The sequence below is a fragment of the Carettochelys insculpta genome, chromosome 9 (genome assembly GCF_033958435.1).
Source record: "Carettochelys insculpta isolate YL-2023 chromosome 9, ASM3395843v1, whole genome shotgun sequence".
NCBI lineage: Eukaryota > Metazoa > Chordata > Testudines > Carettochelyidae > Carettochelys > Carettochelys insculpta.
The window spans coordinates 61299579-61311721 of NC_134145.1; the positions used below are offsets into that span (position 1 = coordinate 61299579).

At 43.3% G+C, this 12143-nt stretch overlaps 1 protein-coding gene across 6 annotated transcripts in view; it reads left to right on the forward strand.

The window, feature by feature from the left end:
* The window catches only part of FAM20B (FAM20B glycosaminoglycan xylosylkinase), a 28265-nt gene that overhangs the window by 1445 nt on the left and 14677 nt on the right, over positions 1–12143 (forward strand). For 4 of the 6 annotated variants that reach the window (XM_075002990.1, XM_075002995.1, XM_075002992.1 and 1 more), the window contains exons 2-3: positions 7877–8398; positions 10175–10261. In XM_075002990.1, the coding sequence (XP_074859091.1) occupies positions 8022–8398; positions 10175–10261 (464 nt within the window). In that variant the 5' untranslated portion in view covers positions 7877–8021. Of the gene's footprint in view, positions 1–231; positions 321–1842; positions 2030–5039; positions 5374–7876; positions 8399–10174; positions 10262–12143 lie in introns of those variants that run through there. The other 2 variants (XM_075002991.1, XM_075002994.1) reach the window with 2 other exon arrangements.

A 12143-nucleotide genomic window follows, 5' to 3' on the forward strand; every position in this document is an offset into this window, starting at 1 on the left:
TTGTTTTTAGGGCATCCTTTTATTCGTCATCTGAATAAATTTGTTCTTATCATTGACACCAAACCAAGAACGAAATTCATGTTATGGTCTGTCAGTTTATGGCCTTTTCTACTCTAGATGCCTGAAAATTGTCCCTTTTGTTCATAGCTCCATCGGTAGTAGCAATAATGAGACATCCAACTTGTTTCCAAAAATGCTGGTGGTTACTGACTTTTTTAATCTTTGTGTCAGGTTTCCGTGACATAGTGTTAAAATGCTGGTGACCCCCTAGTACTCCTGAGCTGTCACTTCTGCTGCCACTCATAAAGATGCAATGAAAGGTATATCCTAAGGAAACATTCTATGGTACTCTCAGCTTCCCAGAACTGTGTGGTGGAGATTGTCACTCACTAAAGGAGAAGCGAGACGCTGCACCAGGCCAAAACCAAAAACAGCAGTCAAGTAGCACTTTAAAGACTAACGAAATAATTTATTAGTTGATGCGCTTTTGTGGGACAGACCCACTTCTGGTAAGGCTATGATCTAAAGAAGTGGGTCTGTCCCACGAAAGCTCATCGCCTAATACATTGTTTTGTTAGTCTTTAAAGGGCTGCATGACTGCTTTTTTGTTTTGCTAGAGTACAGACTAACACGGCTATCTCTCTGTCACTGTACCTGACCAGTATACTTGCAGGAAGCCTTAAGCACTAGATCACCAGGTAATGAAAGAGAGGTAGTAAGAGTGCCTGCAAAGTCTGTCAGAATGCCTGTGGGTGTATGTGAATAAAGAATTATATGCTGAGAAGGTAAATATAGGGAGAGAGGGTAAGCTAGCAAGGAATCTTGGTATGGGGGTTACCAGTAGAAACTGGTCTCTGAAGGCTGAAATAAATTGCACTGAAAACTTTGTTCAGTTCCTATAAAATTCCCCGTATAGTATTTACTATGTTGAAACTTAGTCCCCTTCTGAGGATGTTTTTACATGAGAAACTATAGGAGTATTTAGTAGTATTTAAGGTACCTGTAAGGATAACTGGATTTGAAAAAGAACTGGTTAGTTGTCCATAGATGGCTGTTAGCCCAGATGGTCAGGTGCGCAATCCTCTGCTTAACTCCCTAAACCTCTGACTGCCAGATGCAGGGAGTGGAAGAGGGGTGGATCATGCCCTGATTGCCCTGTTCTGTTCTCTCCCTCCTGAAGCTCTGGTTTGGGCCACTGTAAGGCCGTGTCTACACTGAACTGTGGCTTTCTTGCTTAGGAGTGTGAACACCCTGCTGAGCGCAACAAATTACAATGCTGTAAAACACCAGTGTAAGTGGGGTCCCAATGCTGGGAGCTGTGCTTCTTGGTTAGGTGGTTTACACAGAGTGCTGGTTTCATGGCAGCACTTCAAAGTTTTAAGTGTAGGTTTAGCCCCAAAGAGAGGATAATGAGTAAGATGGTCCACGATCTAACTGAATGACAGCTTTTTTGTTTCCCCCCCTCTCATAGGAGGAGACAGAATTCCATTTAAGCATGCCCCTAAGCACATACAAAAAGTTTTAAGATACATTTATTCCCAGGCGCTTTTCATATACTGAGCTATGAAATTCTGGGTACAGGATGGACTAACTCTTCCTGTTCTGTCTCTTATTAGGCTTTTCAACTGACACAGTGAAAGTCTTTATGTTCAGATAACACTGGGACAGGCATCTTATCAGAACATTGTGGTTCTCGCCCTGTAATGGAGTGACCTCTAAGCAGAATTCTTTACTAAGTTCTCAGGTGCCAGAGTACACCCTCTTGGGTTGTTCTTTACTTGCTATTTATTTTTGCTTTTGAGAAATAGTATTGGATTGATTTGACCTGTTTGGCTGTTGCAGGACCTCAAGCCTTAGAAACGTGAATGGATTCCAATCCCTCAACAAGTAACAGAGAGTGGATTACAGTGTGTTGCTGCTACAGGGCGTGCCAGTTTGGTGAAGGAGGTACTTTAGCTGCTGCTTGGCTGCAGCATGAGTAACCTTCCAGATGGGCAGGAAAGCACGATGGTGTGTTTGAATTTAACAAGTGAGTGGGAGTGCTTTAATTGAGAAGTTTATGTGCATAGTGAATATGGTTTCATGTTCAAAAGTGCTGTAATGTGAGCAAGGGGTGTAGGATAGGTTGGTGTTTGCATGTAATACAGAACAGTCTAAAATTAGAGTTGAAGTGCATTAGAAAATATCTCTGGGAATGTATTGAAAAGCAACAAAACCAATATTAGAAACCCGGCATTGTTTTTATTTTTAAATAGTGATTTGTTTTTCTGGGACAAAATTATGTGGTAACATAGGAGGAGGGCGATGCTTTTCTGGGATGTGTTAATGGAGTTTACTTGGGTAACAAAAGTTTTGGACTGTGCCTTTTATGAGCATAGTTGCTGGAGATGAGAACATTGAGGCCATGGCTATACCACTTGTCTGTTTTGGAGGGGGCATGTAAATTATGGCCATTCAAAAATGCAAATGATACGCTGATATGAATATTCAGTGCCTCACCAGCATAATAGCAGCCATCTGGCCCATCAAAAGTGCTGATTTCAAAATAAAAATAGCTGTGTAGCTGGGGTTCCTTCAAAAGGGTGCCCTGATTTCGAAACCATCCCTCTCCCAGAGTGGCGAGGAACCAGCAACCCTGGGCGGGCGTCTCATGGCTGATCAGTTTCCCAGTCCTGCAAGCCATGGGGAGACTGAAACCAGGCTGCCGCTTGGTTCCTGGCTTCCTGCCACCATGAGCTGGTCAGTTTCCCAGGTTCCTGGTGGGCTGGTCAGTTTTCTGGCGCCTGCAAGCCCAGAGGAGCCGGGAAACAGGCTGCAGCCTGGTTTTCAGCTGCCCTCAACTTGTGTGAAAATTCGAGTTATGCTGGGGTTGCAGGAACTCAGCCCCCCACGTAACGCGAGAGTTTACTGTATTAGAAATCTGTGTGACATTTGCAACCTTTATCTTTTTACGAATTATTTTTTCTTGTGTCCCACAGAGCCAGGCACTCCAGGCCCCTCCCTCATAAATGCCATCCCCCTCTCACAGAACCAGGTACTCCCAACCTCCGTCCTGCTCTAACTTAATGCCCTCCCCCAGAGCCAGGCACCCCCAGCCCTGCTTCCATTCTAATTCAATGCCTATGACTCACCAGAGCTGTGGGAGCAATCGCTGAGGCTGCTGTCACGTGTTTCTCCCACCAAGCAGTGGGGCTCGTGTGGGGCAGGCGGACGGCACTCCCTGCATGTGGCTCGCAGGAGGAGCTGCATTTAAAGGCTCCAACAGCCATGGGTTGGCCACACCCCCGTATTCACCACAGTGCAGTGTCCCATTAGCCACATGTTGCGAGTGGTGAACATATTGGACACCGTGGTTTTATGGGCTTCAGATTGCATTTTGTGGCATTTTTCGGTGGTTCCTGTTTACTGTGTTCGCCATCTCTGAAAGGATGATCCTGCACTGCTCTCTACTGTTGTGGTCCTTGTATGAACATGTTTTGGCTGGTCATGCAGTATATTATGAGCACCCAGTCTGAACAGGAATCAAAGGTGCATCACTTGCACTGAGCCATGGAAATATACACCACCAGATTATTGTTGGCATTCACAGAGCCTCTGGATGTGAAGGACTGTAAGAAACAAGCATGAAGTGGTGGGATCACACTGTTAAGCGGGTATGGAGTGAGAAGCAGTGAGTGAAGAACTTTCAGGTATAAAAGTCACCTTCCTGGAACTGCAGCAGAAGGGCTCCGTAATGGACTCAGAAAAAGTTTCCTACCCCTTCTGTAAGTTAATTAAAAGCCCACTGGGACTATCTTTTTGGCAGATAAGAGTTAGACAAGGAAAACATTCCATTGTCATAGCACCCTTTTATGCACTCCATAGTATTTGTGAAGCTAAGGGTGAAAATTTTCCCCTGAGGTCAAGCGCAGAGGTGGATCACCTTTCTGAGTTTGGGCAGCCAGATAGTAGGGCTATTGGAGGAAGCCAGTGTGGGGAGGGGGACAGTTTGAATCTGGGAGGTTTTGAGGCACCGTTTTGACAATGAGACCCAGTAATGTGTAATTACAGCACTCTGCTGTGGCTTAACTTGCTGCCGTTGATTAAAATTTTGATGATTCCTGTCCGTGATCTGTTCTCAGCAAAAAAAAAAAATTGCCACTCTGTGATAATACCAGTAGCAACCACCACGTGCAACCACAGATAAAGATGAACAAAGTATATTTTTATTAAATATCAATTAATCATGCACAGTAGGCTTGGTGAGGAGGGAGATAACTAAGGGCAGTGTAGGTGTGTGTATAAGCGGTCTGATCTTTCAGAAGCGTTTTACATGAACAGCTCCCCTGAAATTTAAGGAATCTGTGATTGCTCAGCATTTCTGAGAATGAGACCACTTATGTATAGGTAGAGCCTTTTGCAGATACAAAATGTATACATGCAGCCGCATTCAGATCTGCAAAAATGAGCCATGGATATCTGCATTGATATCCACAGATGCGGGTACCTGCAGATATAAAGTGGATATCTATAAATTATCAGGGTTCTAGATACAGAATTTGTATCCGTATTCACATCTGCAGAAATGAGCCATGCATATAAAGCGGATATCTGTAGGGCTCGATATATAGGTGCCTCAGTTTTAACCAATGTGTGGCTCTTTCACCAAGTGCTTTAATCTGTCCAGTATTTGGATTAATAAAGGCTAAATAAGTGTTGTCATTGTAGATAGCAGTGGTTCTGATGTGGGCTATATTAGGTTGTGTGTCTGCTCTCATAAATCCCTGAGATTTTTAAAAAGGAAACAAAAGAAAGCAAGCCCCTGTACTGGTTATATTTAAAGTAGTGAAGTGAAATTAAGTGAGTAAAGCTATATTGAGTTAAAAATGAAAATTCTGTTCATATTAATCTGCTCGGTCTGTTGGCTAACTTCGAGATTAATGTTTCATAGAGCTGTATTCACTGCAATGTTAGATTGAGCTCCTAACCTGACACTGATCCCCACACACAAATCTCTTGCTCCAGTTAAGTGATGGTATAAGTTTGTGCCGGTTAGCCAGAAGTGGACAGGACATTGGAGCTTAAGTCCTGCTGAAGCTCTAGGTGGTAATGCAAGGGGGACAAAACCTGATTATGACCCATCAGCTACCACTTTGTGTAATTTGAGTGGGGATCTGCAGTGTGGGCACTCCAGCTAGCTTGAGTGGAATAGCTCAAGTGTACTAACTTGAGTTAATTGTTGCAGTGAAGATACTCCCTGTATCCTGTACTTGCAGGACCGTGGCCTTTTGGTCAGCTGAGTGTTTGCTATCAGTACTGCTGAGTCCCTTTGTCAACCTTTGTACCACAAATATTCTGTTTGGAGAAATCCTGCCCTTCCCTGGAAGACCTGAAGTAAGAAGGAATTGTAGATGATGTGAATTGCCAATCAGTACCAATAGAGATCCTTTTTATAACTAACAGATGAGTGTTATGTAGATGTCTGTAGAGTTAGATTGAAACAGCTCAGGCACTTGGCCACTTTTTTAATTCTTTTTCAGTTCATGGAATTTGGTGTGCTGAGTGTCTGATGCCATTAAATAAATTATTCGCATCTGAGCTGCATGCAAGTTGCCTTTACAATGACTTTATAAAGAAGTATCTGGAAGTTGGGCTACCAAACATGTTTGAGAAACAAGGTGTGTAAGTGGAAATGAGCACAGTCTGAACTAAATAAGACAAACGGGAAAGGATGGGGCTGAAGTTACTGTCTCTTATGCTGCACATTTTTCAGCTGGCTAACAGTTTTAAAGGTGTTAGTTTCATAATATGGAGATCTGTTGATTGGCTGGGGAACTGCGTGTGCCTACTTGTAATTTTGTATTTTAGTTTGAATATGGGTCAGCTGGCTGATGCCCATCGCCCTGTTTTAGTCTAACATGAGTATTTTATACAGGAGTGCTCCTTCTGTGCCTCTCTGAGGACAACATTGGTGATTTTCTAGGAGCTCCAGGATATCTGTTTCATTAAAACAAAGTACCTTCTACCAAAGTACTGTTTTATAAGCCAAGTCTTTTTTGGTTTAAAAAAAAAATGAAATAAAGAATGAGGGTCTGCTTATGAGCAGGTCGGTAAACGTTGACTCCTAGTCTGTCAGGGTAAGCTATTGGCATTTTGTGTACCTGGAGTATCACCAGGCACAGATCCCCTTAAGTCCAGGTTGCTGTTCCCAGACAGCTGCTCCCATTGGCCAGGAACAGTCAATTGCAGAGACTGGTAGCTGCAAGGCTCCAAGAATGCTAATGTTTCAGATAAACAGAATGTCCCAGCATGCCAGTGGCTTTCCCTGATGGGTTAGGATATGAAGTTTGCCAACCCCTGGCATGTAGGGTCAGTTTATGAATGAGTCAGAGCAGTTTGCCGTTTTTGAGTATTCATCTTCGTGGTGGGGAATCAGCTTATAAGTGAATGGGCTAATGATCAAGTATATATTGTATATTTGCAGCTACTCTAATTTCTTTAACTCAGGCCTGCAAACACATACTGGTCCTCATATATAGTTAGTCTATCTTGATCTGAACAATCAGGCTACAACTTGCATGCTGAAGATGAGGGTCACTGTGCTCTGCATTTGGCCTGTGGATGCACTTAGGCTGTCCCTGTGTAGCAGAAGGTAAATTAAAGATAAAATAATTGAGCAAGTGCACTGCTGCCTCATCCATTTGTTGCTAGTCAGCTTCAGGGTCATTTGTGGCCCTTTTGAACAAAATAGTTTACATTTCCTGGTCTCTACCAGCTACGGGAGTGTCCCACAGAGATGGTGATGTAGTGTCAGTTTTCATTTGCATTCTGGTTATTTTTAATTAATAATGTAGGAATATTCTTTTCTTGACTTAATTTAACTAGATTTGATTAACTGCTCATTAGATGGGCTGTAAGTAATAGCGATTTATCAGCAGGAACTCATTGAACAGGGAAATGTCTTGCATCTGTCTTCAAAATGAAGACACAGATGTGCCACAATTGCTTGTGGATGAGGTTTCAGAACACGGTGATATTTTTTTCTTTCCTTGTGTCTGTGAGGCTGTCGATTGTCTGTTGTTTATGTCTCCTTTGTTTGTTTGTTCTGGAGGTGTTTTCGGGTATCACTTCTGCAACTGTTTACGAAAGATGGATTTAATACACTGGAATAATGTTACACTTCTGATTTTCTTGGGGCAATACAGAAAACTTGGGGCTATTATAGAGACTACATCTTTTAAACAAAAAAACCGAGAAGTTCTCTGTCACCTTATAGAGTAACAGATATATTGGAGCATATGCTTTAGTGGGTAAAAACATGCATCCCACGAAAGCTTTGCCCATGGAAGTCTATAAAGTCTGTATCTGCAAAAACAACGAGAAGTCCTGTGGTACTTTATAGACTTTCACGGGCAAAGTTTTCAAGGGGTGCATTTGGCAGTCGTATATAAGGTGACAGAGAACTTCTCGTGTTTTTTTTTTAATGGTAGGCAAAGCGTTTTGAAAGAATTAGGATTTTAAATGTGATGCCATCAATTTAAATCCTAATTCTTTCAAAATGTTTTGCCTATCATAGTTACCCAGTAACAACTGAAATTATTTTAAGCACAATGAGAATTCTTTCCTGCATTTGGCAGCCATATATCTCTTTGGTTTAACAGTATTAGTCCATTCCCCTTGTTTGCGTGGGGCCTTCACGCCTCAACAGGGGAGAGTGTTTACATTAGAGAAAAATGAGATTATGAAACCACAAAAATGTGCAGGAAAGTTTTCAGACTGTGATGTAAGACCGGCAACTCTTTAACATGCTTAACTAGCTTAGTAGATTAGATTTTGAGTTGCTGGTACTGGAGAATAGGTACCTCTGAAGTAATTGTTTATTATTATTAATTTGTAGGGGTACCAGAAGATGCTTGAATGACGATAGAGCCATAGGTGTGAAAGTAATGAATGAAATGCGTTAACATCCCCCTCCTCACCCTGATCTTTGAGACTTCCTGTATCCCTTGGAAGAGAGGGTCAGAGAAGGGTTGAAGGGCACCATGAAGTTAAAGCAGCGTGTGGTGCTTCTGGCCATCCTCCTTGTCATCTTCATTTTTACAAAAGTTTTCCTCATTGACAACTTGGACACCTCAGCTGCTAACCGGGAGGATCAGCGCGCCTTTCACCGCATGATGGCAAGTCTGCGTGTGGAGCTAGACCCCCGACTCGATCATACGCTGCAGTCCCCCTGGGAGATTGCTGCCCAGTGGGTGGTACCACGCGAAGTGTATCCTGAGGAGACGCCAGAGCTAGGGGCTGTGATGCATGCCATGGCTACCAAGAAAATTATAAAAGCTGATGTGGGCTACAAAGGGACACAGCTGAAAGCTTTGCTAATACTTGAAGGGGGACAGAAAGTGGTCTTCAAACCTAAAAGGTAATTATTCCCATCACTAACTGGATAAAACAGCCTGTTTGGGTTTTTTCCTTCCTGTTGAGTTATAAACTCATACGTCCATACTGCACATGATGCAGTCTGGTATTCAGAAGGTAGAATGGAGCCATGCTGTTGATCTGATAATATTTAGCTTAGCTGCAAGCTGAACCTGATATGGTTATTGTTAACCTCCAGCCCCAACCTCTCTCTAGGTCAGAAGCAGAGTCAGCAAGGTTGGCTGAATCTTGCATTGCTGAATACCGGCTTCTGGCCAGTGTCTGCAGGCCGGGTGACTGGTACCTGATATGTCCATATTGTAGGGTGCTGTTCCACAGTCAGAGGCGAGTTTTCATGGTCTGAGCACCTTATGGGAGCGTGAAACATTGGGGGGTAGGATGCAGGAAATGGAAATCGATGCTCATCTTCAAACTAGGCTTAGCAGCCTATAGTGCTTCCAGGGGAATGTTGTTTTACATTATTTCTTGCATTTATCAGTTGGGAAATTATATTTCTCCCTTGATTGAACATTTTCTCATTCCACCCTTGAGCTTATTATGTGACTTCTGTATGCCTGTAATGCTTTCTAACTAATTTTCCTTGGGGAAAAGATAGACTACTGGAATTTTCACTACCATTTCTTTAATGGCCGTTTTCACACCAGGGTCGGAGCAACGTCATGGGGGTGCACTATGCTGAAACGGTCTGAATGTGGTGAATCAGCAGATTTGTGGCATTCAAGCTCTGAGAGGGAGGAGGAGGAGCGGAGACGGGGACCCAGTCACCTTGCAAAATGAGAAGGGACACACACAAGGGCAATGTGATGTGCATGCTGATTCACACAACATTGTGAGAGCCAGGTTCTTGCTCAGCTTCTTTGTGACCTTTACCAGCAATTTAATTTGCCCCTAATAATGGCTCAGTTTGTGTTGAAAAAGGCATGATAAAGGAGGAGGATCAAGTGCAACGTATTTAATCTTATTCCTGGGCTCATGGGTAGTACACGTGATCAGTTTCATCTCAATGAGCCACAAGACTGAAGGATGGCTCACATGGCCAGCTCATGTGGCCCACTCACTAGCCTTGATTGCCAGTCATTGTTCTGAAGAAAGGATTACACTGGACCAGAGGGTCATACGTAGGGCTCTGTGTTTGTCATGGATGTCACATGTTCCCTGACGTCCTGTAACCTCTGAGTTCTGCAGCAGCCCTGAGGTCAGCTGGTCAGTTGGCTCCGCAGCCAGATGCTCAGGCTCTGGGAAATGCCCCAGCAGGGATCCCATGGGCAGTGGGAGCAGCTGCAGCTTGGCAGGATGTGGCAGCAGGCCTGGTGTGGCTGGAGCAGCAGCTGGCCTGAGCTACATTCACAGCGTTGACTGGAGCATTTGCTGGCGCCCTGAAGCTCTCCTAGCAGCTGCTAGTATAGTCATTGTTTTCTTTCTGGGATGCTATCTCTGACTCTATAGGTGTGGCCTGTATTCTATGCTCTGGAGTGTATGACCAGATATTTTGGTTGTATTAAGACTCGTTTTGTTTGACTGGTCCCAGCTTACCAGGTGATCCAGATCACTGTGTTACTGCCTGTTCTCATTATATACCTTTCCACTAATATTTACTCTCTTTAATTTCACTAAACTCATTCTCCTCTCCCACAAGAAATCATTTTGGAGGGATCCAGAGCCGGTTTCACTTCAGTATGATTCTTGCTCAAGTGGCTCATAGCTGAGGAGAATCCCCCATAAATCATTGTCTGTCTTCCATCATTCATTGCAATTACAGATATGCCAGAGACTATGTAGTAGAAGGAGAGCCATATGCTGGATATGACAGACACAATGCAGAGGTGGCAGCCTTTCACTTGGACAGGTATGGAACTGTTGGGTTAACTAATAAATTATTCCCTTGTTTTGTTGTGTTGCACCAGTTCACTTCAGCGAAGAGTGCTTGAGACATCGATTTCCAACCAGCTCATTGAGTAGAACAAAGGATGTTTTAAAATGTCATGACGTGATAGTCCAATGAGCAAGGTTCCTGCAAAAGCAAGTAGTACCACTCTAATTTATTAGAACGCTTTGCACATGCCAAGAAAGTAAATGAGATCCAGAAGGGCAGAGTTCCCATAGACTTTGTGTTTTAATTAGGTGCCTCCCCAGAGACTGCAAAAGAATCTAAGTATTCATGGGTTGAGGGAGTAAAGCAGATCAAAAACTGACCATGAGACAGTGAGAATAAATAGTTAATTTTCATTTTGGCAAGAGAAGAATAGCGGGCGCCTAAAAGTTCTGTATTAAGTCTTGTGTTTTCTAGATCATTGACAAATATATTAAAGGGTGTAAGCAGTGAGAAAGCAATTCTTTGATATGATATAGTGCTGTGTAGGTTAGTCTAGTCCACAGAGGACTGTGAAGCACATCAGAGGGATCTAACCAGGGTTGGTGAATGGGCAACACGATGACAAAGTATAATGATGGTAAATGTAGAGTAATTCACACTGGTGTGGGAGTGGGTTTAACTTCTTGTACGCTTTAGAAGGGTCTGAAATCAATGGAATCATTGTGGGCAACCCAATGTGCAGCTGCAGAACAAAGTTATGATACAAAAAGATTGCAAAACACTATGGAGAATACTATAATTTCATTATATGACTCAGTGGTGCAGTTTTTGTTTAAAATACTGCCTGCAGTATTGGTCACTCCATTTCAAAAAGGTTATTACACAGTTAAAAGATGGGTTAGAAAAGGGTATAAAAGATCATTTAGGGAAATGGGGAAAAAAGTCTCACATGAAGGAAAAAAGTGAAAATAATGGAATTCCTTACTTTAGAAAGGAAGTAGTAAATAAGAGAGGGACAGAAGTGTACAAAATAACGAATGGTCTAGAGAAAGACTAGAAGATTCTGGTCTCCTGTACCACAATATAAAAACAAAGGGAGACTAAATGAAATTGAAAGGGGGCAAATTCAAAACTGATAAAAGGAAATCTATTTTCATAAAACACGTAAGATCAGTTGTCGAATTTGTTGCCAGGCAGTATAATTGCGGACAAAAACTGAACAAGATTTGGAAAGATGTGGACACACACACTCTCCTTCCTCCACCCCTCTCCCAGAATATCTAGAGTTGTTAATACTAGAGTATCGTTAATAGAAGAGATGTTAAGCCAATTGTGAATTGTCAAGAACTTGGTGTTTTCTTGTACCTGTCTCTGATTTGCCTGATGCTGGACTCTGTTGGAGACAGGACATAGCAATGTTTCCCAAATGGGGTTCTCCAAAGTGAAAATAAGGGTTCTGTGAGAAAATTCCATTACGATAGCTGACTCCTCTGTCACTCTCTGCCCTGCCACTGCTGAAACAGTGGAACTAAATTTAATTGATTTAATGGGTGGGAGGGATCCATCCATTAAACCAACTGAATTTAGTTCTGTTATCTCGGCTGCGGCAGTGCAGATTGCTGCAGAGAGCCCCGCTCTCGCCTTGCTACCCGACTGACCACACCCTACTGGTGAGTGTGACTCAGCTCACCCCCATCAGTGGAACACTGCCACACCAGCCTTCCTTCTGCTGGGCACATGTGGCCACCCAGCATAGGCTTCCCAGCCAGCACCACGGCTGGGTTAGTCCCGGGGGCTGGTTTGGGGCTGAGGTGAGTTAATTCTGGGAATGGCGGGGTAGATTTGAGGCTATGAAGGGTTAAGCCTGGGGATGGGTGCAGCAGGTTTGGGGCTGTGAGAGGTTAAACCTGGGGAT